General features: G+C 44.9%; 1 protein-coding gene across 13 annotated transcripts; it reads right to left on the reverse strand.

The window, feature by feature from the left end:
• Positions 1-26,424, reverse strand: fli1 (Fli-1 proto-oncogene, ETS transcription factor). 13 transcript variants are annotated; one of them, XM_057049416.1, is made up of 10 exons: positions 26,214-26,424; positions 24,684-24,758; positions 17,292-17,503; positions 16,869-17,023; positions 15,761-15,964; positions 10,003-10,071; positions 4,998-5,057; positions 4,326-4,385; positions 3,826-3,873; positions 1-2,890 (listed from the first exon to the last, which is right to left on the reverse strand). In XM_057049416.1, the coding sequence occupies exons 2-10, from the start codon at positions 24,720-24,722 to the stop codon at positions 2,361-2,363; spliced, it is 1,377 nt and encodes a 458-aa protein (XP_056905396.1). In that variant the 5' UTR covers positions 24,723-24,758; positions 26,214-26,424; the 3' UTR covers positions 1-2,360. The 13 variants fall into 13 exon arrangements, with proteins under 13 accessions (XP_056905396.1, XP_056905395.1, XP_056905393.1 ...); XM_057049415.1 differs by having other exon boundaries at positions 24,657-24,758; positions 26,214-26,418; XM_057049413.1 differs by lacking the exon at positions 26,214-26,424 and adding an exon at positions 25,839-25,868 and having other exon boundaries at positions 16,869-17,020.
• Between the last annotated feature and the right edge of the window lie 1,266 nt (positions 26,425-27,690).

Here is a 27,690-nt window from a genome sequence, read left to right on the forward strand (position 1 = left end):
TAGAGGTAAAAACATTTATTTTGTCACATTTTACCTATACAAAAGCCCTTTTTCAAAAGGTATGACTTCATACATTGCAGGAATGACAATAATAATAAAACATTGGTTAATTGTAAAATTATACACATACATTATATATATATATATATATATATAAATTCATTTGATATCCAAAATACATCGCATATAGGAAGTAGCGCAGATCCCTTTTGAACGATAATGCGTGTGAGACGTGATCGTTAGGGTTACAGTCCTTTTTTTTATGAATTAAATGTTCCTATGATAGCAGTTTGTGTTTTGTTTGTTTGTTTTTTTTACATATGATATCTGTAAATCTTAAATGGATCTTTAGGAAAGATGATCAGTCATTATCAAACGTGCATTACGAGTCAAGGAATCCCTGGTTACTGGATTATGATTATCAAGCAGGCACTTGTGGCTAGAAAAATACCTTTCGTGCGTAAAAGCACATTGGGTGTTATAAGCACATTTCAGAAATAATAATAATTAAAAGAAAAACAAGTTAAAATGTATTGCCCAAATGTACAGATATATAAAAATGCTTACACTGCTGAACTACTTAGCAGAAATGGACTTTAAAGGTTTGCATTTTTGACCGAGGTCAACTCGTATTAATTATCTTGACTTTTATACTGTCACATATGAAAATAACTCTGCATAATTTATACAGTAAGTTGCTTTAATGCCTAGTTGTCTGATGCTTATAAAATAATACAACATACGTCTGACAAACGCACAGCGTTTGCGAATCTGAGGATTTCTTTGTTTCACCTCGTCATACTTCATTGGTTTTGTTGTCCGAGAGACAAAGTCCCGAGCGATTCGTTTTCAAAAGGAATGCTTCTGCTATCAACAGCTTTGGACACCTGAAGATGGATATGTTTAATATCGGGATAAAAATCCTGGCATGAGAGTCAAGCGCCCTTTGGCGGGAGCTTTGGATCCGTGAGGAGAGACAATCGATGCGACACCCGCGGCTCTCTGACCTGGATCCAACCCTGCTGAAGCGCTTCTTCCACTTCCTGAGGAGCCACATCACCCCCCCACCCCCACCCCCAACGCTTCTCACCTTATTCAATGGAGACCTCCGCCAGAGTGCACATCAAAATCAAAAATTTGTCAGACTTCTCGGGAGACGTTGGCATGCTGATTATGAGGATATGTGTCACGTGTTTAAATATTCGATGCCGTTTCGTTTATAGTGAATAGGAAATATATGAAATAAAGCAGTGGTTAAGACAAAGTAAGTGTTAAAGTTTGCAAAAAGGCGCTTCCATGGTTCTTTAAAAAAAAAATCATACACAGTGTTAGAAATAAAACAATTTTGCCCACAATCTGACAAATTTTGATTTTGCCGACGCGTATCCCTTTTTATGCGCAGTTCACAAACCAGAAGACATTCACATTAATACTGACATGCTGGAGCAAACAAACATCTGGAAAATAACGTGGCTGAAAGGCAACGACATGGCAAGCACTTAGTAGCCTGGTGTGTGGGCCCCCTGAAAAACAGCTGACCTGGCTTTGATTATTGCTGCAAGTTACTGCAATTATGTGCTGACTCAGCGAGTGCAGTGGAGTCAACTTTACACCTTGGCCACCTAAACTCCAAACACACACACACACGCGCACACGCGCACACACACACGCACACACACAGCAAGTGTGTGAAGTCAGAGTTGACCCAGGTCAGCAGAAATGTACAGCGCTAGCTTCTCCAGCATTTAACTCTTCTCTAGCCTTCCAGTTTGGAGGATAACCAAAAGCATGAATGGCACATTCCAGTTGCCTCATTTCATTCAGTGCTGAGAAAAGTTCATCTCTTTGAGAGCCTCCCCGATCCAGCGAATCCCAGAAGACTCTATAGATGCAAACTAAATGTAAAAACAGACGGCTAGATGTGGTGGGAATAAGAAACTCCAACCAGACTGCAGATGAGTGGAAGGAGGCGCATGCTTAAAGGCACAATGGTCAAAGTGTACTGAGGAGGATGCAGATTGAGACCCATTAATAACGGGCCCATGTCTGGTGCTGTAGCTCGGCCGGGAGGCAGCTTTTTTGGACGACAGGATAGGAGAAGGCACAAAAACATAAACAAGCCATTGCTAGTCTTGTAAAGCTAAGTAGTATTCCATTGGATCAACGCATCCAGTTGTTCATAGATTCTTAAAAACAATAGAAAAATCTTCATTCATAAGGAGGATTCCTTCAGAAGACAAGCCCCAAACGACTCAGTCTTCGTTGCTTCAGCGTCACTGGGAGTGCAGATCACCAACTGTGGAATTTACAGTGAGACGAGGGAAGTTTTCAAGGGCTTATGAATGGTCAGAATTAGGTGGTTAATAGTAACTACCCAAGTGGGATGGCACATGGGTGTTGGGGTGGCGAGGAACATTTGGGTTGGGGTATATCCCAGGAGTGGGAGAGCTCCAGTATGGAGTGGTGGGTCCGAAGAAATTGGAGGAAGTGACTGGCATGGATGGCGGGTGTGGAGACACAAAGTTGACCTTCTGCTGGTGGGTGTGGTACGAAGGCACGTAGGCTAGGTCCGAGGGGTACTTGTACATGGATGACTCTGTAGGGTGCGGCTGCAGCGCCTGAGCAATGCCGTGAAAGTCAAACTTGTAGGCGTAGCGTTTGCCGTGGACTTTGGTCATGATGTTTTTGTCATAATAGTAGCGCAGCGCACGGCTCAGCTTGTCGTAGTTCATGTTTGGCTTGCTCTTCCTTTCCCCCCAGCGTCTGGCCACTTCGTCTGGATCCGTCATCTTGAACTCTCCGTTGGTGCCTTCCCAGGTGATGCAGCCGGCGTTGGCGCTGTCGGACAGGAGCTCCAGGAGGAACTGCCACAGCTGAATCTGACCTGAACCTGATGGTGGAGACAAATAGATTACAGTATTTCTCTGTAAAAAATGTCAATGATTAGTAATGTCTGCGTGCTAAAGCCCAAGTCATTAGATACACGTCCTTCGAGTCTATTATTATAGCTTGTCTTTGCATGTGTATAGACGTGTGGAACAAAGGATGCATCTCCAAGGACATTGTTGAGAGGCTCCAGATTTGGAGTTTACAAGCCAAAATGCTGCCCATTTCATGTGCCAAGGCCTGTCCCTTACCACTGTCCAATTAGCAACCATCTAACGCTAAGCTAGCGCTGCAGGATGCTACCTACAGGCTGCAGAATGACCACTCAGATAGCCTGTTTATAATAGTGGGTTAGGGTTTATTCATGTCAATCTGAGGAACAAGTGCCCTAAATTCCACCAGTTTAAAGATCGCCCGACCAGAGGAAGTAAAACATTGGATCAAGTGTAGTGGCCAGACGTGTTCTCCTGACTACCACACAACTACACAGACAAACACGTACATCGAGGAACATCTCAACAGCTCAGAGCTCACGGACCTGTGGAACATCTGCCCGGAGCAAACCATCTTAAGCAGCTTTAGCGACAATCAGTCCTGTGCAAAAACAACCTCTCAGGTCACAACCTGAGGACCGATCAATTTTATTATTTACCTACAGGGCAAAAAGATCAATCAATTACACGGCTGCCCTGGCACACCTGGACCAGCAGGAGAGCTACATGCTAATGCTAATCAATGATTACAGTGATGTGACAGGAAGGATTATCTGTCTGTCTGTCTGTCTGTCTGTCTGTCTGTCTGTCTGTCTGTCTGTCTGTCTGTCTGTCTGTCTGTCTATCTATCTATCTATCTATCTATCTATCTATCTATCTATCTATCTATCTATCTATCTATCTATCTATCTATCTATCTATCTAACAAAAATGTGTTGAACTTCACCTGGATTGGCAAGGCGACTACTGGTGGGACCAAGAATCTGGTATGGATCTGTTGAGGGGCAGAAAAGCTTTATTATACAAACCTCTGTTAATAATGAGTCTGAGTAATTAGTGACAAAGACTGAAAACAGCTTAATAAGAGGAAAGGTCCAAAATTTTAAACAAAAATTAAGATTGAAAATTCTTGTGTGTTTTCATTTAGTACAATGTTACACTTCATATCGGCACATATCTATTTTTCAATGGTTTTTCAGTGGCTGGGTGAAAGGCAGAAAATCATACAGTAATTATATATTAATTTGGAACATTTAAGGTTACTATAATGGCGCTTGATTTTGGTTTAGGGTTTGTATTTTTGGTGCAGCATTCTTGCCATTTTGAAGGTGTACAAGCTTAGAAATTTGATGTTTTCCGTGGTTTAAAATTGCTGCAGTAGAGAAGAGAAGAGTGTTTAATGGAGATCGACATCTGTGTGAGCTAACGTGTCTGCTTGGTCACTACCTGGCTGAGCTCTGGGCTGTTCAGCTGACTTGGTCACATTCTGCGTCACTACTGGTGAGCCTGGAGGGAGAGAAGAGGAGGACATGTTTAGATATAAGGACAGAATATAAACGATATCCACAGGTCATTAACAAATAACCAGGAAACTGCATGACCTTAAAGACCCAGCTCTTATAAAATGACTATTAATCTGTTTTTAGTACTATAGAAATATCAATTCTGCCTGTGATGTGTGTCATAACTCGACTGCACACTGGCAAGATCTATCATGTCAGCGATTCCTTCAAACCAGATTCCTAAGAAGAAAAGTCGTGGATTAACCCTGGAAGTTCCATTTTCATCTCTATTTCCATCAATTTAAATCTTCCTGCTCCCAAGTTGCATCTGATGACGCTGTTTCTGGTTGTGTTAGAGCAGAACGACAACGCTCTCCCTCTTAAACTGCTTATTTCTGTCATCCTGCGCGTCTCTGCGTAAATGCTCACTGGGACACATCGACACTGTCAAAAGCAGGATTTCTCAGCTCTTTTCAACGGGTCAAACGCAACATCAAGCAGGTGCTTTAGTGTAATCTGGTGTCTTTGTGTTTTAATGTGCACAGAATAATAAAATTCCCCTGTGCGCGAGGAGTCCAGACAAAAACACACAAACGGATGATTATAGTGGTTTCACCTTTCCCGCTGTGCATGTTGTTTGACCATCCGGTCCGTCGTACAGCATCATAAGAAGAGTCTGGTGGGAAAGAAAGAAAGAATAAAATATACAGTTTCATCATTTACAATATCAACATTCAAGCAGCAAGACAGGATATGGCTGCTAGCTAAGGCTAGCTAACGCTGTTTGCACCACTCTTTCTATAAATAAGTGTTTGTTTTGGTTATAAACCAATTACCATACAAGAGGATCAGGTAGGAAACCCGTCAGCCCCATCCCTCTCCACGTTCAGCTTTTATGACACGTTGACAATCAGCCAAACTGGCTGTTTGTATGTATTCTACCTGCTTATGAAGCTGGACCACATCCAGTGGCAATCAATCACCCGGGCACTGGAAGATAAAACCAGCTTTATGCCTTCCACGGCCAGTTTTCTGGTCTAGCCAGGACACCTGGCTAGCACACTTTATGTTTGGATCATTGTTAATTAAACTAGTTCAAACAAATGACAGAACCCAGGGAAATGTGATCGTGGCACACTCCCAATCCATTGACAGTGTTGTCACGAGCTACAAAAAGTTTGTCAGCATAGCTTCTGCCAGAGGGGCAGCGGGCAGAAACTGGAGGAAGATGGAGGCTGCTGCTGAGCTAGGCAAGCTTCAGAAAGGTCAAATCACCACCCCTCTCCTGACAGACAGGACATACTTTTTTGGGAGAAGCTTAATGAGAAGTGTTGGCATTTAAAATCTATACATTTGTAGAGACTGTGTTTGGTGTGCATGTTGCAGGATTCGGTGCCTGACTGTCTGCTAATGCAGCCGCACCACTGCTTTTTTAAAATTATATTCTATGTCAGTACCATTCTAAATCAACAGTACAATAGTACAATACATGCTGTCAGCTCACATGACAACAATTATATTTTCAGGCCTGATAATGACAGGTTGAACAAGAGTTTAAAAGTAAGACTTGACATTAGAGGAACTTTAATTATCAGAAAGGATGCGCTGCCAGGTTGGTGGTGCTGCACCTGTCAGGATGTCCTGGTAAACACACACTCATCACCTTTCTCTTCATAAGTGATCCGCTTAAAAGGCTGTGAAACACTGCCCCCGCGTGGAGTCTAGTGAAACTACACATAATTGCAATGGACGTTTCGTAAATGTGGATATTCAATGAATCTACCTTGGAAAATAAATGATGAACCATTGAATGAAACAATTAATTTGTTCTTTACAAAGCTTTGTTGTTTTTTAAGTTGTAAAACCCTACACATGCTCACATCAACTTTAAATTTAAATTTTTAGAGGGAATGATTAGGAACATATAAACCATTTAGTGCTGATGGATGCTCTGATGTCTATGTTTTTACTAAAATAGAAGAAAAGAACAAAATAAAAGATAAATCCCTAAACTAAAAAATGGGAAAGGATGGACAAATAACATAGTGCTGCAGGGGCTCACAGGGGCTGTCAGCCTCAATCTGGCGTGGGCCAGCACGATAGTCAAGGAGCAGCGACGGGGGGAGAGTCCTGGGAGATTTGCGTTTCCTGCCTGCCTTGCCAGCAGACAACCTCTCTTTGTTTTACTGGCCCTTTCCCCCCACCTCCACGCTCCAACAACCGCCCCCCTACCCTCAAACCCACCTCGCCCCGTCAACTTAAAAAGGTAGAAAACGCCACCGATGCAGCAGGCACAAACAGGAGAAGAGAACACGAGAGAGGTGGTGAAAGAAGAGAAAGGGGAAAATGTAGAGACGCAGACAGAAAATGGAGTGAGTCAGGAACGTAAGTTGGTGAAAAAAAAAAGGTAAAACAAAAACAAATGAGTCAACCTGGAAAAAGACACAACGGCAACAGGAGACGCAGGGAAAAATAGTGTTTTTGTGCTGAAATGCTATGAACGATGCAAATTGTTCAACCATGATTGGAATTCAGTTTGATTTCCTTCAGTTTCAGCGATACGGTCAAGAGCCTCGGCGCTTTAGGAAGGTCGGAGGCTGAGAACCGAGCAGGCAGCCGAGGACTCAGCCCGGGACGTGAGTGGGTGAGGGAATGATGTGGGCGCGAAGCTACGACGGCCTGTTTACATTTATTCCAGTCTAATAAATGTTGAAATAGCTTACACCGGCCCTCTGCGGCAACTGCACGGCACCGTCCGCGCTGAACTAGGACATTGACGATGGTCTTTGGTAAAAGCTGAAGAAGTTTAAAACTCTTTACGCTGTTAAAAATGGGATGAAAGGTGGTGAAAGTGACAGCGGCGAAGCAGCAACGTAGGTGGAACGCACCAATAAGGGTCGGGTCTTTTGTGGCTACTTATGGTGAGCCAGCAATGCAAACACAGACACAGACTCGAATGTGCCGCCTCTTCCCCAGCCTCCCCCAACCTTCCCCCCACCTTCCTTTTTCCAAGCCTTCCTCTGGCTGCGACTGGAGCCAGTTTCCACTCGGATCTGGGGTGTGGTGCACACTGTTGAGAGACTTCCACTTCAGGACCAGTTAGTCAAAACAAGGCCCGGTGAGCATGAGACACAGACAGATGGAGAGAGAGAAAGAGGGAGAGAGGGGGGGGAGAGCGAGGAGGCTGAGCACGGAGGGAGAGACAGAGCAGAATGAGAAAGACTAGACTGTTTTTAACCTCAGAGACCCAGACAGAGCGCATTTTTTTCTAATACCCGTAATACAGGTGCATAAGACATAACAGAGCTAAGAGGAGCAGAATGATGTCAGGAGTTACACGGCGCAACAGAGAAGGAAGCAGGAGAAGCGCGGCCTGCATGCAGTGCACACAGCAGACACACACGTGCACATAAAAACAATGGTTTGTCCCGAGAGGGTCTTCTTTTTAAACTCAGTTATCAGTGCAACGGGCTGTTTGCTAGTCCAGATGTTAGCAAAGGTGACGTGTACGATTATATCACAGCCTCTTAAAAGATTACAGCCAAATCTGCGGCACAACCTGATAATTACACACACTTCAGTAGACGCAAAACTCCTTTTCTTTACTTTGCTCGCGTATCTTTAAACGCTTTTATTTGTTTTCAACTCTGAGCTTTTCGAGTGTGTGTTTTCTGTTAACGCACTTTTTTATGAACGCATGCCTCAACTCCCCACAGTATTACCCCATGATCATAACTGGCATCACATGTGGCTTAAAACCAGCTTAAATATTAATAAAACATTTGGTTCTCAGGCCTCATCTGTTCCCGGCCTGATGGGCTTGAGGCTTCACACGCTGCAGCCGCCTGCTCGTCTTCTCTCCGTTTCCCAACTCCGCTGAGATGCAGGTTAAACAACCCCGCACACTCAAATAACCTGCAAGCTTTAGTACCGCTTTGACAACCCTAATAAATAATGAATCATCTAAGTTCCCCGTTTGGTCCTCAGAGAAGAGGCGGCTCTGTAATCAGTAGCCAGGCTGCCTAAAACACAGGAAACCTTCAATGCTAAAAAGTGTAACACGAGCAACACAAACTATGAAAAATTCTGATAATATGTGCTGCAACATGTTACAGGAGAACATGTATGGACCCCCCCCCCCAACACACACACTCCCTTTCATAACCTCTGCATTCCCTCTTTTATTTGCTCCGGTTTATTCATAACGCTACATTTTACACCACAGAGTCTGGAGCAGATTAAGACTCGTCTCCCGCTGCATGCTCGTGCTTACTCTACCCCAAAGAGCCTGAATGGTATTTCGCTCTTCTCAAAAGGCAATATGAAGTCGAACATCTGGCAAAGCTGCTCGGAGAAAATGTTGATAAAGGTTTTTCCCTGAAATCTTTCCACGTTGAGCCACAACCTCTCACAGCTGCTACCTTCTTTCACCCATTTGTTTGACTTTTAATGGCAGGAATGGCTCTTGTAAGCTTGAATTTGGTGCAATGGTCAATAAGATAAATGCGGTGGAATTTAGGTGGATCTGTTTTCGTTGGAAAGTCCCCAAGTGTGGACAGTGGAAGTGTCAGGGACGCTGGTACGGGAGCCCATTGTAGAGTCACCTCTCATGAAAGGGAAATGCTCCTAAAGGGAGTGACCCTCTATTCCAGCCAGACTAAATACCTGCTGCTGAGAACCAGGAAGGCCAGGGTCGAGGGGTGACAGAGCAGAACCTTATCTGTCCTGCACATGAGCCCGCTGCTATTGCAGGGAGAACAAGAACACGGGCTGCTGACTCTCACCGCTGGAGCAGATAGAGTGAGGCAGAGGGCATTCTTGGACACTTATCAGACCCCATGTTTCCGCCTCTCCTGCCTCGATAGTGCCTCTCATCCTGTGAGCAAGGCTATCTCTGTTATTGCAGTCTTTTCTCCCGTCTCTGCTGTTGACACCGTATAGCGAACGTAAAGGACGTGCACCTATTATGTCCAGATATGCTCGCCGGCCTTCGCCCAGCTCATGTTGTATCAGCACAAAACAGTGTTTGTACAGTGAACAGGCATCCAGACTAAAGACACAAGCATCAAGTGCCAACTTGAGTCACAGGAAGCCACCATGCAGTTTCTTAATTTCTAGAAATCTTTATATTCTTGATCTATAAATTAACTTTTACCATGTTTGGTAGGGTTAATGTATAGACAGAGATGCACTTATACAATATCGTGGAGACAGTGAATACTATATCATATAATAACCTCACGGCTGATTCCGCCTCTCTTCGCTATTCCTGTCTCTTTAATAATCAGCCATTTTGACACCATGCTGTCCTGTCCCCACCCTGCTGGGGACGTGCTGCTTTTGTCTCCGTGTTGGCCGATGGCTCAGATTGCTGTCCTGAATAGAAGGCCGCGGCTCCGGCAGCTCGGCTGTATTACGTAAGATAAAAGGTGCACCTGCACACAGCTTTGTCGGCAGCAATCAAAGGTTGTGTGCGCGTTCAATACAAATTCACACGGGGTTGTGAGCAATACGTCTATCTGCATATCTCTCTGGTCTCCTGCTCTTTATCTCTTTATCTGTGGGCACCTGCATCGGGCCAAATATGCACGAAGCAGAGCAGAAGGAAGCGGAGCACTTACCGTCTTTGGCGGCCAGGCGTGGCGACGGGTCCGTGTGAGATGGCGTGTTGTAGGATAACGATGAGCTACCTGTAAGGAGATGAGACAGAGACCAGTGGAAGGTCAGACTAATGAATGAATGACTGAAAGTGACCACGTTCAGTGGGAGTCTCTGGCTCTCTTCGGTCTAAAGGCATCAGTGGAACTAAATCTTGTAGTATTATTCATAATAAACTCACTGTTGTGCTGTTATACTGTCCTAACTTTAAAAAAAAAAAGTTTTTACAGTTTTACAGTTACTGTGTTAAAATGAAACTGCAAAACTTAAATAATTGCAAGAAGAAAAGGATTTTATAGAGACAAACTGCGCGCTAACCTATATTAGAGATATGTCTGACCTTTTTTAAATCTTTTTCATGCATTTTTAAGACATTTTGTGATTTGTTTCCCAAAAGAGACGTGAAGACAGATTATTACACCTGATTCACCAATTATCAGCATATAAATATCAAACTATATATTTTTTACAGTGTGTTTTCTTTAAACATTTTAAAGCAGTTTGACTAAAGGCTGTAAGTGGCTTTAAACAACCAGCAGGTGGCAGCACGCGGTTCATTCGTCCATCCTAAAATAACGGTGCTGCTCGGTCCTGAAAAATAATTCCAGTCTATGTCACAAAAATATAATCCTACATAGTCTCAAATTCAACAAAACTCTCACCATCTCAAAATCAAATACAACTGTATTGCATGCATATTGTTGCCTATTTATTCTACCTTATGGTGTGGAGGTCTGTGCTGCATTCCTCCACTTACACAGGCACCCTGGGCGGCACCAAAATGCTCTCTTAATTTTAGCTACCCCCAGGCATAAATCAGCGAGTGGAAAAACAGACCCAAAAAATGCACAGAGAAAACACAAGAGCAGCTTCTACTTGTGGAGATTTGGCAGTGAGACGACGGCAGGGAGCTGCCGAGTATCGAAGGCACAACCTTCTTAAATTGTTTGGTCGGCGAAAACAATTTAAACCAGCGGAAATTCACAGCAAAAATTAAATATGTGATGAGCTTTAGTTGAAATCAGATGTCGGATTCTGTGCTGCCGCTCCAGAGCTGCTGCTGGGGCTGGGGGTGGAAGGGGCCCACGGTCGCAGACAAGGGGAACTGTTATTTTTAGGGGGTGGCTGTGGGGTGAGAGCAGGGTGCTCCACAAATGTATTCTAACCTCCCAACACCGCACCCCTCCCGTCTTGACCTACTCCACGGCACCCCCAAGGCTCTGGGTCTAGTTTAAAAACCTGGGGGCTCCAGAACAGGGCAGCCATTGTACAAAGCAGATTCCCTGCACGGCAATCAAACGCAGCTTCCCGTACAAAAATAATCCCACACGCTAAGCGTGAGCGCGCAGGGGTGAGCTGCCACCAAAGCACAATCTTCAGAATGGGGTGAAAGTGTTTCAGAAAGAGGAAGGGAGCAGCAAGCGATGCCTTTAACCCTTTTCCTGCTGTGCGCCACATATGTGGGCTGACCCAGACAGGCAAGCAGGCCGCCATTGCTGAGAAAAACCTCAAAGCATCCCACAGAGAAATTCATGGCTGCCGTATGGGAGCGACAACAGCTGACGGAGTCGTGGCAGCGCCGCCTGTTTATTTGGACGTCTTTGCCTCTCTTGGAAAACAAACAGCTGATCTGACAGCACAGCGGGAGGACGGGCCGGCCGTTCGGACCCTCGCCCTCCGCTTCCATCTCCAGCCACATCTGCAGACAGTCTGGCAGGTTACATAACATTCACAAACACTTTTCTTTTCTCTTCTTTTCAGTGTCGGATGGCGCTTTTCTCCATCCACCAAAGTAAGGAGGGACTTTACGAGCCTTCGATTAACCTCCAGCCTCAAAGTGTTTATCCTGCAAAGCTATACGCTACTCAGACATGTGGACTGAGATTGATCAACAAACTCAGGGTTTTAGTCACCCACTTTTTGGCATCTTGCCATCTCACGGGTAATAAAGGGCCTCCCGGCAACAGTAAAGTTATTTTTCCAGCTCTATGCCATACCTCTATAGCTCTATACCTAGTCTTTAAAAGAATTCCAGAAAGTTTTCAAAACCAAAACAGATCTGAGGTCCAAAACATCCCGTGTAAATGTTCTCTCAGACAGGCCGCGCAAGCAAGATGAGATGAGAGGAGATTGTTTTTGTTCGCATTTCTTATTCATTCAAAAAGTATTTATCTATATACATAGCTGTATTTTTTTTAACTGATTCTGAAGTGAAAACATGTTTGTCTGACCAAAACCTCCATATCCATTATTTCCACTGTATACAGCCTTTCAGCAACAGCCTCTCAGTCATCACGCTGACTGTTTTTCATCGGTGACATGTGCCCTGTGTATAAAAGCCTGTGGATTTGCAAAAAAAAAGGTGGGTTTTTGATAGATAAAAAGATGTTTTACCAAGGCAGACAGTAAACACTCAAACATGACAAAGATATATTTGAAAGAGGAGATGGTTGCTCTGTAATGACTCTGGAATTACAGTGTTGTGCACTGGTCAGGTTGCAGTTTATCCAGACTCCCTGGATACTGGAGAGCTGGACCTCATCATCTTATAACACATACCTGAAGCTCAGTATTAGAAAGACGATGATCGAAGCTTCAGCGGAGGCTCTATCAAACCAATAGAGACCGTCCCATTTATATTAAACCCCCGGAAGGACTGAGGGTAATGGTGAATGTCTGATTACTTAATATTGAACCTACATTACATGATGTACAGCACAAAGTAAAGGTTGAATATCTGTATGTATTAAAGAAGGCCCCATTTTGGAATATATATGGTGAAAGAAGCAAAAACATCACTGACAAGTCCAACGTTTGGCAGAAGGACCCCAGATCACCGTTCGTAGCCAGCAGTTAGGTTAAAGTACAATTATCGTGGACCTAAGTAGCTATCCTAAATTACAGATGAGCTCATTGCACTGTTTACATGAATAGCAAGTGCTTATTATCCACCTCCACTTATGCTAATGTGATATGTACATAAATTCCTGTTGCAGAGTGAGTGTCTGAGGGCCAGCAGTCAAGTGAGGAGTCGCTCTGCGATGGTGGCTGACAGCGCGGAGCGGGCGGAAAGCCAGGCCGTTTAGCTCCTGCACCGGCGATAATCTGCCAATAGAAGGGATTAATGCAAGGAGAGCTCAATAAAAATGTTGTGAAGAGAGAGAGAGAGAGACCACCAGTCCTCCTTTTTCCTTACTCAGCCTTCAAGCCCAGATGTTTATGGTCTGTATAAACTATTGAGGGCTCGAGAATGTCCCCCACTCTGGGGTAGCAGTGCAGAAGCCCAGACTTATCACTTTCCCTTTCCCTCGTTCTCTCTCTCTTAACTCCCTCACTGTAAATCCATCCAGACACACAAGCAGCAGCGACAGCTGGGAAACAGAGCTACTACTATTCTCCAACACCACTCAATCATGGCCACATAGAACTATTTCCACAGCGTTCTTCAAAAAAAAGAAAAAAAAAGAACCCAAAACCTTCCAGAGTTATATTTTTATATTTCATACTTAGGGTCTGTCAGGACTCCTGCTCTGATCCTCACGCAACAACTGCAGCGATTCCGCTTTATTGTTGTTTTCTCGCGTTCCTCGCTAGATGTTACTGGCCATCTCCATCCCTTCCCTCCCTCCGCGTGCCTGTCTGGGGGGTTTCCGTTACTGGGCTCCGTTAGACGCACATGTGGTATCAAACCAACCAGCATGGGTGCGATAAAGCAAACAATCCACGGCCCCTCCCTGACGGACTAATTTGAGCAAATTCTCAAATTGCACCTCCAAATTGAAAACACATTGGAGTGCAGGCAGCCATCGTTTAGAACTATCAGGATAACTGACCGACAATGACGCCAAAATAATGCACGGGCAACTTCTCTGATTAGAGCAAGCAGCCGGGGAGCCAGACAGATGTTATGATTGTTCCAAGTGCCGTGCCAGGGTGGGAGTCTGAGTATTTGCCCCCATGAGGTGGCAGGAACGTTTTGTTATGGTATGGCTGCAGGGTGGGGACGTGTGTCCTTGCTCTGTGCTGTCCATTCATACACACAAGACTTAATGACTCTGAGGAATGTTAATCAGAGGTTCAATAAACAGAACCCAATGTGCTCATGACGAACACAGATGTGTATGAAATTATTGCTGGACCCCCCTCGTAGAGTCCATTTTTTGGGGGATAGACTGGGGGTAAGAGGGGATCAAATGGCGAAAGAGACATCACATGACCTGTAATCAGTAAGACTTCCAGGTCGGAGCCGGAGCTCAGGCGAATGAGGCCCATTTTCTCCGTGGGTTTACTCCTCCTCTATATTGTGTTTGTTTGTGCTGCTGTGTCGAAAGAGAAAATGTTCCTCTTTCCAAAACCATCAGCGCTGCGGGCTGTTTAGACAGCCTCAACTTTCCTCCTCTTTCTTCTGTCCAGCCTTCCTTAAATATTCATTTGCTAACATGGCTTCTTTCGCCTCAACAATACACGCCATTCGACTCTCAGAGATTTCGCCCTTAAACAGGTCAGCCAGTCCAGACGCGGGACGGGAGCATTCGTCTTTATGATTGTCGGGAACGGATCCAAAGCAATTTTAACTGGCAAGTGGATAGGATTCTCCAGACATTTCTTCTGTCTCCAAAATATACAAGAGCTAAAAAAAAAGAAAAAAAAGGCTAGTGATGGGCAGAGCTGTGGTGCAGCGCTCCTAAAGCGTGGCTAAGTCACACAGCCAGTGGACGTAATGAAAACTGCTGTGCGGAGCGTGCCCAGTGGCGGTCAGACAAATCCACCCGTTGCAGCGCCGCACAATGAGGCTGTTATACTCATGGCAAGAATCTCCCTCGGCCCAGACGCCGTGCACCAAGAAAACTGTTGACACCCACAAAAATACAGTTCCCATTACATCATGCCAGAGCCAATCACCATTTCTTGGGAGCAGTGTTAAATTTAGTTGAGCCATCGGTCGCCCCACCCAACGTGGTGTCATGACATTAAAAAAAGACGTCCTCTTTTATTCCGGCGCAGAATGTGAAGAATTCAAATGGGACAAACTCTGAAAACGTCTTGCCTTACGCAGTGAAATGCTTAGATCGTACCTGTTATTGGTTCCACTGACAGAATGAGAGAAGTACAGAGGCTCCATTCCAGTTACCACCATTACAAATCAACCCTTTTCTGCCGCGCTGAGCCGACAGGCCGAGCACGATTCCTGGGGCAATGCACCTGGGCTTCATCTGCGTAGACAACGTGGAATATGGCACTGTCGATTCAAGTGGGGGGATGTGGCCGATGGTTATCAAGGCGAGGGTAGAAAAACCACTCGCTTTCCACAGCTCTGCTCAATACTGGGTAGCCATTATAGAGAAATGAGTTTCCAGTAAAAGCAGTTTCTTTGTTTGTGAATGGTAATGTGAGTGTAGTGTGGCGACAAAAAAAAAAGTGTCATGTTGTTTCCCTGGAGTCTGGAACTATTTTAACCTCGCTTCTGCTCCAAAAAGTACAGGAAAGTATATGAAAAGAGGCTTGTGTGTTGATTGAGAGTTAAATTTGCTGTAAATTCTTTGGCAGAAAGCGAACGTCGCTGTAGATTCCAGCTAAGGCGCGCGCACACATGCGCCCGAAGATGAAACTGCTCTGTTTTTCATCAATTATCTATCAACTTTTCCAAGGTCTGACCATCCTTCCAAGATGGATTTTAATCATTGTCGTTTTTCTGCCTTAAAAAGCACAAATTGTACTCACTTTCCCTGAGGTAATTGAGATGAGAGAGAAGCACTTCTGCGTTGTACATGCTGGTCAGCCGGAGGAAGTCGTCCTTGCCCATCTTGCACAGCTCTTTGCCATCTGTGTTCTGGAACATGGCCGTGTCGATCTCCAACAGGCCGTACTCTTTAATGGCCCACTCCAGCCATTGGCGTACGTGGTCCTGGGACCACAGTGACGGGTCTGTAGGAAGGCCCGAGAACAGAGAGGAAGTCGACTTACTTCACGACGATTAAACAGAGAGCAGATGAGTGGGGAGAGCTTGATATCTGACAGTTTGAGAAATGAACAAATTGGAAACAGAATGTGTATCAGCAGCAGCAGCAGCAGCAGCGGCAGCAGCATATAATGTATTCTATCTTATTCATGCCAGATGGAAAGGATTTGAACAAGTTGAGAATATATGGTTTCAGGTAAATAATCTTTTGGGAGTATTATTCATTCATTGTTCCAGCCCTTCCTGATCCAACACGACTGTAACCATGTGCAGGGTCGGGGGTGGTGGGGGGGTTGTTGTGTAAATCCCATCTGTCAGCTTCCAGTAGATAGGATGACCTGGATAGTTGGCCAGGTCATCAGAGAGTTCAGTTATTCAGCGTTTTTGGATTTTTGATGAAGCTTGTTTCACAGGAAGTCAAATATGGGTAATATTTGCATTACTTTGAACACCTGACTCACCACTGAAATGGCAAAAATGGAATAAAATGAATAACAAAACCAAAAGCATTTATTTTTCTTGGAGTGAAATGCGTGTGTTCATGTTTTTTTTGGGGGGGGAAGGAGCATTTTCTTGGAAATATTATTTTTTGAAAGCTGCGGCATAACCTCAATATCTCACACTCACATTTTGGCCAACGGATTGAATGAATATGCGAGTCTGGGGGGGGAATTTTGTCAAAAAGAAATCAAAATTTGCTGGAGCAACAGTTTTCCAATGAAATAGCAATAAAAGCAGTCAGAAAACAGCTCAGTTCCTCCAACTATCACAAATATCGGTGTCTATATATCTTGAAAAAGCTGCCTAAAGTGACTTCATTTCATGTCAGATAGTCCCTGACTGTGCAAGAGGTCAGCAGATTGTTCTCACCAGCAGGTACGATGACTCTTCTCTCATTGGTGGTCATATTTGGGGGAGGGGCATTCTTCTCGTCCATGTAGCTTCCGTAGTTCATCTGAGAGACGTCGTTACCCCCCACCAGCTTATTACATTTACCCACACTGCAATCTACCGGAGACTCCCTGCTGCACAAACACACAAGCAAAAAAAGACCATCAGCAGAAAAACAGGGGGTTCTTCCTCTTCCAGCCGTCGGCACAATTATTTACGTCCGACACTGACCAGAGCCAAGCGTTTTAAAGATTAGGAGGTAAAAGTGAAGTTTAGTCCTATTCACAGTGTCAAACCTCAAAACTCGTGGGATCATCATCTGTGATGTCTGTCGAAAGACTGTCTAATGAGGCCAGACTAATTCCTCCCTACAGAGAGACGGGGGGAGTTCTTATTCTGTACCTGGATCCATTCATGTGCTCGTATTCTCTCTTGACATTGACCCTCACTGGCTGGTTGATCCACTCCTGCTGTGGAGGCAGGGGGTTGATTTTGTGAGTCGGCCCGTAGTCCTGTGTGCCAGATGCAGTCATGTCTGTCTTGGGGAGAGGGGCTGCAGCAGCGTACGGAGGCTCAAATAAGGACTGATCTTCACTCACCACTGATAGCGCCTCCTGCAGGTCAAAGGAGCAAACATCAAATATGTGCGACTTGATTAATGTAGAAAACTGAATGAGAAAATTGATTCATTAGATTTCATTCATACTGCTGTCAGGTTTGCATCTGTAAAATAGCTATATCATTCATTATAAAGGAAAAAATACCATGAAGGATTTATGAATAACTCTTCCCATCATTATCAAAGTTCTTATCATGTCTAATAGTGTGAAGATTATTCCCCCAAAAACATTTGAGCTCTTTAAAAGGAACAAGACAATGCAGCAATTCTGATCAGCATAAAGTTTTTAAGAAGGGAAAAATGTAGAACTACAATGGACTCATCTGTATGCAGACTCTCTGCATGCTCTGACATCATGATGGAAAAGCCAGAAATGCAACATGTTGGTTAAACAGAGCTTGTCTTACTGATCGGTTTACTTTTAAGAAGTTGTTTTTCTATGCTAAGCTAAGCAGACTGTCCCTTGGCAGTCGTTTATACCAAATTCATTGAGCTGGAAAAGACAGCCGTGCTCTTTTTTACTGCTTCAGAAGAAAGCAAAAAGAGCACATTTCTAAAAAAAAAAAAAAAAAAAAAATCAAGCCGTGTCGATTTCTCCAGCCTTGCAAAAGCAGCTCCGGCCATTCTGTTGTGTATTTTTGTTTTGTTTACAACAATTACGCGGTGTTATCGGCGATATCGTAATCTGACATCCTCATTCGTTTATGTTTACAACCCACGTAGCAACTGTAACTTCCTGTTGATGCTAGCGCGACTGCAGTCATGCCCATAGGAGTAAAACAGGCCGAAATATCAGCTTGTCTCCTGTCTCCTGGTCTGACGTGTCCGACATGTATCACTGAAGACCCAAGAGAAGAGTTCATGGCAACGCTGACCCCGTCGCCATGACTCAGCTGGAACAATGTAAGTTTATTAAAGAAAACAAACGCAAAAACTCAGCGCCGGCAGACATTACCAGGTTTCCAGCATATTCCTCATGTAAAGTCTTTGAAGTAAAGCATGGATTATCAACCTGATGGGTCACATTTTAGCACGCAGATGTCGCAGCTTAGCACATCTGTATGTGAGGAAAGAGGGCTGTGAGATGTCACCAGCTGAGATCTCTTCAACGCAAATCTTCACTGGCACACAGCTCCTTACTGGTCAGCAATAACTGGATGCCTTTGCTGCGTTTTTACAATAATCCGACAAACATTCAGAATATTGAGCCAAATCATTACAGCCATATGTCCCTGCTGAGGCTTAGACTGGGGTTTGATGCACATCTGGATCTGATGGCACAGCTTAGACGGAGAGACGTGTCTAATTTCATTCCAACATGCCACATATCTGCCCCAAGGGCGAGAACGCTATCTGATATCCACTGATCAATATTTTCAGCATGCAGACGTTTGCATGTCCCTGTTATTAGAACAAAATCCCCGTGATCCACAGAACTCCAGAATCATTCCATTCAGAGACCGTTTAATGCTGGCAGAATGTCTTCACTTTTCCATTTGTTTGTTTTTTGTTGGAAGCATTTTCATTGATATGTTTCCAGGTTGACATATGGTGACGTGTATGTCACATTAACAGCACGCACGCAGCAGCTTTGGGGATGATATTTCACCATCTTTATTCTATTTTTTTACGGTAAGCTTCAATTTTAACTATAATAATCACCATTTTTTTTAAAATTACATTTAATAGTTAATTCCCGTATAATTAAAACCGAACCCATTGGATTTTTACTGACTTCTCAAATAAGAAGCAGCAGGGAAAGAAAAGGAAAATAGCCTCAGCTACTTTAACTGCTCAGGCCAAATTGATTCTCATACATTTTTTCAGCTATCACGATATTTAGCTGAAACTGGTCCATAAACGTATCCAGTGACGTTTGTAACATTTCTCATCCTTAACTGTGCCAACATTTCCGTTCTAAAATATTTAGACATTGCGCTGCGCTTTAGTGCCCTCTGCTGCAGCACCACCGACCCACATCTGAGGCATCCGTGATCCTGAACACGTCAGAGAAAAAGGCTGAATTACAGCAACACATCCAACTTTTGTATTTAATAAAAATAAATATTTTTTCGCCAGGATTCTATTTTCCAGTGATCTTATCGGTGAATCCATAGCAAAACCCACTATCTGAGCCCAGCACACTGGCCAGTCTGGGGATGATAAAGTGCAGAGGAGTGAGAGAACGTCTCAATACAGCCTGATAAGGACCCAGGCAGCAATTGTGACTGCAGTTCGTTACATTTACAGTGACATATCAGCCTGCCATTCAGGCTATGATTGGCAAGTGGTGCAGCCATATCAGGGCTGCATTTAGGTTAGTTTGTAAAAATAGACGCACACAATCACCCAGGAGAAACTGAAAGGTTGACAGACCACTGCTCCAAATATCTACAGGCGGTTGGATTCAGCACTTTATTTTTACTTTCACGGAGGAAAAGTTAAAGGACCCACACATAGATAGATAGATCCATCAGCTTTGGAGTGCAGCAGCATTGCGTGAGTGTGACACCTGCTGGGAGACACCTCCCTCCTGTGAACATCAGCCAAGTCTATCTCCCTTATGCGTCACGACGCGTCTGTTCCGTGAACGCAACAGGTCCGCATCCAGACTACACGCGTGATTCTTTCTCCCACATACACACAGACACGCACACCAGGGTGAGGTGAGGGAGACATTCCTGTCTTTTGTTTAAAGAGGAAGAGGAAACCTGTCAGGAAAAGATTGTGTAGAACAGGAAGCTCTCATGGTTAGAGAGCTCTTCCTTTCTTTTAGCGAGCACGCCAGCAGCCCGCAGACCCGCAGATTCAATTATGATTCAACTGATTATCACAACGCGTTGCTTTACTGCGGCCATGCAGGCTGAAACGTTCACGGAGCCCATTGGGGAATGACATCCATCCCTGCTTCATACTAAAAGTATGAAAAGTCTGTGAGCGCCGGTTGATGGCTGGCTTCAAGTGACGATATGCGCATTACATTTTTTCTGGCCAGACCAACGTTTACACTCTCCTCAGAGTCACACCACACCCAGTTGCCACAAACCCGCTGCTTTAAATTCCCAAAAGAAAACAAGACGTTCCCTTTTTTCGACCCAAATCGGAGCAAATAACGCAGCATTCCTCAGAGCAACACTTGTTAAGCAGAGCCTGAACGCATCTCGACTTCCCATTGAACATCTGGAGGCTGCAGCCATTGTGCATCTGGAATTTGACTCGTAGTAGCCAGTAGCTAATGTTACTTTTGAGCAGCTCTGTCGAGCCCCGCTCCAAAAGAGCCGCGTAGCTCCAAAGGTTCTGGACACATCTATCACCGTGAAGGCGTGCGGTTCGAAAAGTTGCAAAGTGAATAAGCGTGAACGCGCTGCGTGAACACGGCAGATGGCAACTTTTCGTGAAACTATCTGAACAATAGTCGGAGTTACGTGCACCAGAAATCAACTAGAAGAAACGCAATATCTTATATAAAGACCAGATCATCCTACTTTTCACACGACAGAATCTCCGGACGGAGCCGGGCGACGCGTCGCATCGCGGCTGCGCAGCTCGACGCGTCGTACCAAAGGATAAGTCCAGTCCTGGCTGTTGCTCAACTCATCACGATCGAACCAAACCGATGGACTCTTTGATTACTTGTACGTAGATGCCAGAATCAACAGCCCGTAACAAAGAATCGCCGTTTCCAGGCGTGGGCAGAGGTGCGCTATGTCCCTCAAATCCAGTTTCCAGATTCTCCTAAACTTTGAATCCACACACGAGCCCTCAAAACAACTTAGAGGAAAAAAAGAGAAAAGTGGCTAGTTTCAAAACCAAAAGGAAAAGGAAGGAAATCTGGATACCGCTTTTAGAACCGGGGGGAAAAGCCGCTCATCGTGGTCAGACTCGTTGCAGGTCGCCGCTCACACTTCGGCACAGAGGGGCATTTCTGCCCGCTGCTTCAAAAAAAAGGAGGCGCATCTCCCCAAAGCAGTCTCCCAAAAAACTCATACACCCCGTTCTCCACCCTTACCTTAATAGTTCCGTCCATTTTGCGCAATTTTCAGCGGACCTCGACAATATCCCAAACATGACACGCTCCTGAATTAATTCCAGCCCCCGGTATGTGGCGGAGAGACGAAGACACTTTTACCGGATTGAGTTTTTTCTTTCCTCTAAATTTGGGAAGTGAAGTCACCGCTGTTGAGAAGGTTGAAAAGGAAGCTGTGTGTCGCCGAAAGCCCTGCCTTCAAAAAAGCAGGATACTGTCCCGGAGAGATAAGCGAGGGAAACAATCGAGTGTTCGCTCCGCTGTTATGTTTTTCTGCTCGGAAATATTTACAGGATGACTGCCTGCCTTCAGCACCGCCATCGCTGTGTAGCCGGCCTCCCAACACCGCTGCGTTCCCACTGAGTCTCACAGGCGGCGCGGAGGGTTCTGGACTCCCATTTGTCCGCTTTTAAAAACACATTTATTTCTGCTCACGCTCGTCTGAGCTTTTCTGCTTTGACGTTTATTGTCACACGACACTGAGTTGTGTGACCTCATGTTTTCACGCCTACACTCCACAATGCCGTGCCTCCATCCCCTTGAAATCAGCATATTTATCCCGGGAAGGAATTGATAGCTCAAATAAAGTTGATCTGAATGTTGACACATGTTTCTCTCGCACCGGGGAGGGGAAGGGGGGCTATGAATGTGCATCAGAGACCCGAACCCCCAGTTCTTGTTGTTCCTGAGACATGGTTATTAAAAAGAGCCGTGAGCCTCGAACCGCGCTCATAATCCGCGCGTCTGCGCTACACGTGCGCATCTGAACAGCCTTTGAAAGTCAGCTAGGAATATATTATCAATATTATTTTAACTGTTACTGAGTTTTTAATTCTTTCCCCCTCCGGTGCCCCCCCTCCCTCCCCACCCCCCTTCTTCCCCAACCCCCACGTAAGTATTTTCTCTTAGTCTCCACCGTAAAATTACCCTCATCAATTCAAGCATAATTTCGGTGCTGGACCCAGACCAGCCCGGCAGCGCCGCAGGAATACGTGCACGTTTCATTCGAGGGACCTAAAGCCAGTCGACTTTGGATTCCACCCGGACTTTTGTTCAACCACTCACACGCTGGAACCCAGATTTTAACCCCACTTTGTGGATCCGATGCTTCGGTGCTGCTTGTGTTCTGGGCTCCTGCCTCAGGGAACAACTGAGCCGTCGCGGCGACTGACAGCAGGGCCGGCCTGTCTGCTCTCCGCTTGGGGGTCTGGTGGGGCTGCGGGGGCCCACTACCTCCACCACCAGCACCCTAGGGACCACCACATCTGGATCCTGCTAAGGGTCAAGGCTTCTCCTGCCTGAGGCCAGCTCGGGCTGCTGTAATTAAGGGAGACACCTTGTTTAACTCTTCAGTGGCTGGTTTTCGTATCGTTTTCTTCTTACATTCCAATGTCTGACGTCTGCATACGCATTTTCCATTAGTATCTAATAACTGCAAATACATTTCTCTTCCCCCTAAAGCAGGGTACAACATCGAAATATAAACTCTCAACACAGACGCCATGTTAATACAAGAAATAGCCGCTTTGCATTTGAGTAGGCTTCCACTCCGGCCTTTGAAAAATAAAATACCTGCCATCCCCGAGCACAGAACATGTTGAGTTGGGGGCCAAGAACTAAGACCATAATGAATACAGTGGTACCAAACATTTTGGAAGGCCAATAAACAGATGCAAGTTGGTTTACACAGCAAACCACAGAACATCTGGCTTGACGCTGGATGTAGACAGCCAGACAGCGTGCTCTGTCTCTGCACCGGGGCACGCAGCCAGTCATGGCCGACATATATGCAAAGGTTCTGCTGAGCATTAGTTTGTGACGCTATGGTGGCTTTAATGTGTGAAGACGTGTGTCTCCCGAGTGAAAGTTTGGTTTCTTCTGACCACGCCTGACAAATAAAATCAATCCCCAGAAGAAAAGTGATGAATGAATCTCTTTAATCGGACACGCGCAACCTCTGTGTTTACGCTGATGCGCGGTGGTGGGCGACGTCTGTCCATCACGACTGTCACGGTTTCCGGCGGGTTCCTTCAACAAATAAATAGCCCATCAGGCCGAGGCGAGGCTTGCTACGTGTCACAATTCTGGCCATTCCTTCCAAAAGACAGGCCGAGTCAAAACACTGGAAGGAAAAAAAGTGGAGTCTGCAGCGCATATACTGTAAGCACGCACCGTCTGGCCCCTCGCTCTGGGCCATCATTAATTTGAGATTTATTTTTATTGGAGAGTTCCGTCTCGCCTGGCCTTAAACAAACAAAACCAAATGCTGGGTCATGCATTCGCTCGAATGAGGAATATTTCTTCACTTCTGGTACTGAGGCGTGTCACCTTGACCAGCATCTCCCCGAATGTGCATGTGAGGGGCTTGCACGCAACAACACACCCGCCCTTAATCACTCACAATACGCAGCGTTCGGCCTGTTGTCTTCCTCCTAGGACGCATCCAAATCGGTCTTCAGTGGAGAGGAAGACTCGTTATATGTTATATGTTCTGCAAAAACTTCACAACAATCCCGCAATTGTCCGGAGCCCCGAAGGTCTCCACAGTGGCTGGATGAAAAGAGTCCTTATTCCAAAGGGAAATAAGGTCTCAAAACATCGCCGCGACGCCTCTTTGAAAAGGAAAAGAGCCTTGATTATAAAGATATCGCCTCGGCTCGATGTTCACAATGGGCCGTTTTTAACGAGGCTCCGTCGCAGCAAATTATCGTGATGAATGTGGACCCCCCCCCCCCCCCCCAACACACACACACACACACACACACACACACACACGAATTCAGACGCTCGCTATATATTGATGTTTCTTATCCATTGCACGATTAAAAATAATATTTCATGAAAAAACAGATGTGAAGATATTATGTCAAACTCCAGTCATTTTCACAACAAACACACAGCTGATATTTTAAAATTAACAATGAACAGACAACAAAATAGGCCTTGTTTCTTTTACTCACGAGGCCTGTGGACTACGAAACCAAAAAAACGAAATTCCTTTAGATTTAATTTCCTACACTCTTGATTTTCTTTGAAGTATAGTGTAATTACATAAAATGTGGAGCTTTGAAGATTTAGCTTTTCAAAATAAGAGCAGGGGCCGAGGCTCCTCCCACATTACCTGATGGAAGAGACGTTGATGTCTTACCTTGACGTAAGACGACGTGTCAGGAACAGTTTGAAACATGTCTACCTGCAGACGGGGATGCTCGGCTAACGGACTCTGAAAAAGATTATTATTATTACTTATTTTGATGCTGTTAACAATCAATTCTAATAATGATTGACTATTATTATTATTATTATTACCACTATACTAGCTGTCATTCAAACATCATTTTAAATGCTTGAAATGACCGCGGTTTTGCTGAACTTCCACATGTGGGACAGGCCGGGGTTACCACTTCCACCAAAATAAAGGAAAAGTCAGATTTACTTAGTGCCCCAACACACACACACACACACACACACACACACACACACACACACACACACACACAGACTGAGTATATTCATTGCCTGAGACCTCAGTCAGCTATACAGATACAGAGAAGGTTGCATTTGTCCTTACATTAACTATACCAGCGAAGCGACATGACAAACCTATAGTGGTAACACGGGTGACTTGGTCCGAAGTCGTCCAATAAGACCAGGGCAGCTAGAAGAAGAGGCCCCCATCCCAACCCCCATCACGTTTTCCCCTAAAGCTTACCACATATTGAAACACTTTTCGCTTTAATAAGTGCAGCTTACAAAGTCCGGGGTGAAAGGTCAGGCAGAGGACGGTGTCCCGTTTAGAACACTCATTAGGAAGCCAGTGGACATCTTACACAGCAGATCTAAAGTACAGTATGACTATTATTCATCATTGTGCTTTTAACAAAAGAACCAAAAACAGACCCACATTATATAAAACCAGCATAAGAACTAAAGTAAAATGAAGTTTGGGGGATATTTGGGGTGTTAAGTCGCTTCGAAACACACAATTTGAAAATAAACACATCAACAAATCAATAAAACGTGCGATTAGAGCTTATCACAAATAATGACTGCTGCAGGATTAATTAGATAGTGCAGGTCCCGGGGATTCTTTTCTATATCTTGCAGGCGAACCTATGGGCTCGACCCATAAAGTCTCCAGAAACCAGCCAATTTCTGCGCGGTTAAAAAAAAAAATCGCGCACGGGATAGCGCATCTGCAGCCAATTAGGCGGAGGAGGACTGGTGAATAACGGCGTGAACCTCCCTCCGAGACAGCCCCGTGGGCCGGGACCCCTCTAGTGTTACATTTTAAGCATCTTACCTCGCTGTTATCCATCATAGACGAGAGCAGACTCATTTCCAACTAATACGCGTATACGCACGAGTTTTCCGAGCGTCCACGCAGAATCCCCCAAAGAGAAGCTGCACCTAGGGAGTCAACGCAGCTACCACGACCATGCAAATGTTATTTTCGATTCACAAGCTCGCAACGCTGACTCAGACCTGAATAAACCCGTAGTAAGAAATCGCGAAATCGATTCGCTGGTTTGGTCACCGTGGCGATGTCAATGATGCCGCTGCTCAATGAGGAAACGTTTGATTAAACCTCTGCAACTTTCGCTGCATCTACACCGATTAAACAAATTGCACGATTCACTGCTCAGTAATTTGCCTCTTCTCTCATGCTCCCACTCACCTGTCGCTTCACGTCCCGCCGACTTCCGTCGCTCGAGTCTGTTTACTCCTCAGGTGAAATAAAAAATATCTATCTTTAATATCGTGGGCGAAAATTAGAGTTCCGTCCTACAGAAGTCGTTTTGCGACGATGAAGAGAGTGAGTTATTTTAAACGGGGCTAAAGGAGCGCCGGGTGCGCGGATGGAAATGCTGCTCAGGCGGCGGAGCTGCGACCAATGAAGAGTCAGAGAAAACCTCCCCTCGCCTGTGAGGCCACTGAACCGTGAAATAAGGGAAAAGCAGAGAGAAGGAGCCTCGTAAATCTGCTTTGTGCCTCAATTTCATTCCTGCAAAAGTTCGAAATGATGATACAATTATAAAACAGATGTGAATTAATCAGGAGCATCTTTGTGGCGCACAAGCGCGACAAAAACGACGGTGAACGGTGAACGAAACTGTTGAATGGTCATTAAAATAGTAAAATAATATCATTTTTTTACCTGCCAGTAATATATTGGAAAATAAATCAGACTGTCAGAACTCCACTGCTCTGGAAAACTTTTTTATTGTTGGTATTTGAATCGCACCTTTTCGGGTGAGCCGTTTATGAATCCATTGTGGGGGGAAATAACGAAAACTAAGCGATGTACCAAGTTTAATATCTTTTAACAGAGATGATGAGGGAGACGGGAGCAGGTTTCCAGCAGGCTGCTGGTGGTGACAGTTCCCCAGTGGCGTGGGTTCCTCCAAAGCGGATTTGTCTTTTCCTGCTCGTTTGACCTCAGCTCAGTTCACTAACTCCATTTCCTTCGCAGCGCTGCCCCCATCTTCGCCCAAGAGTCCCCTCAAAGGATCCGGGGCCAATTCACAGCGAGGAGACTCACCCGAGCGGAGCCTTTTTTTACAGCCTCATCAAGGTCGCTGTTTCACGCAAAACAACCCCAAACCGCACCTGAGAGTAGAGCTCCGTGCGTGAGTGATCATCAAGTCATCGTTACGAAACAGCAACATTTTAATCTTTGACAGTGTTTGCGGCCACCTGGTAAAAAGGTCATCTTTTATCGGCGCGTGTTTGTTGCAGCGTTTCCTAATGGCATGATTAAAAACAACAACAGTGATAATAGTGTTCCCAGCACCAAACAATAGACGGAAATCCCAACATCCGTTTGACTGAAAAATGGCATTCATGCGCCTGTTGCGCTGGCTTCCTCAGGATGTAGCAGAATAAGTTTTCTAACACGTTCAAACAACAACTATTAATTTGCAACCGCAGAACAAAAAATCCCAAAGAGATGAGATTATGATTTCACCCTGAATTCGGCTTCATCTTCTTAAACAGCGTATAAGGGTGTTATTGACGCGGTGGTTAACGCATCTCCAGCTTCCCCTGTAGGAGAGGAAATAGCAAATCCAGCGAGGTCTAATCAAGTATATATATAAAGAATGTATAGTATAAATATAGAAAATACAGATATATATTTTTAAAAGTGCTATTAC

The sequence above is a fragment of the Takifugu flavidus genome, chromosome 12, assembly GCF_003711565.1.
Source record: "Takifugu flavidus isolate HTHZ2018 chromosome 12, ASM371156v2, whole genome shotgun sequence".
NCBI classification, from domain to species: Eukaryota; Metazoa; Chordata; class Actinopteri; order Tetraodontiformes; family Tetraodontidae; genus Takifugu; species Takifugu flavidus.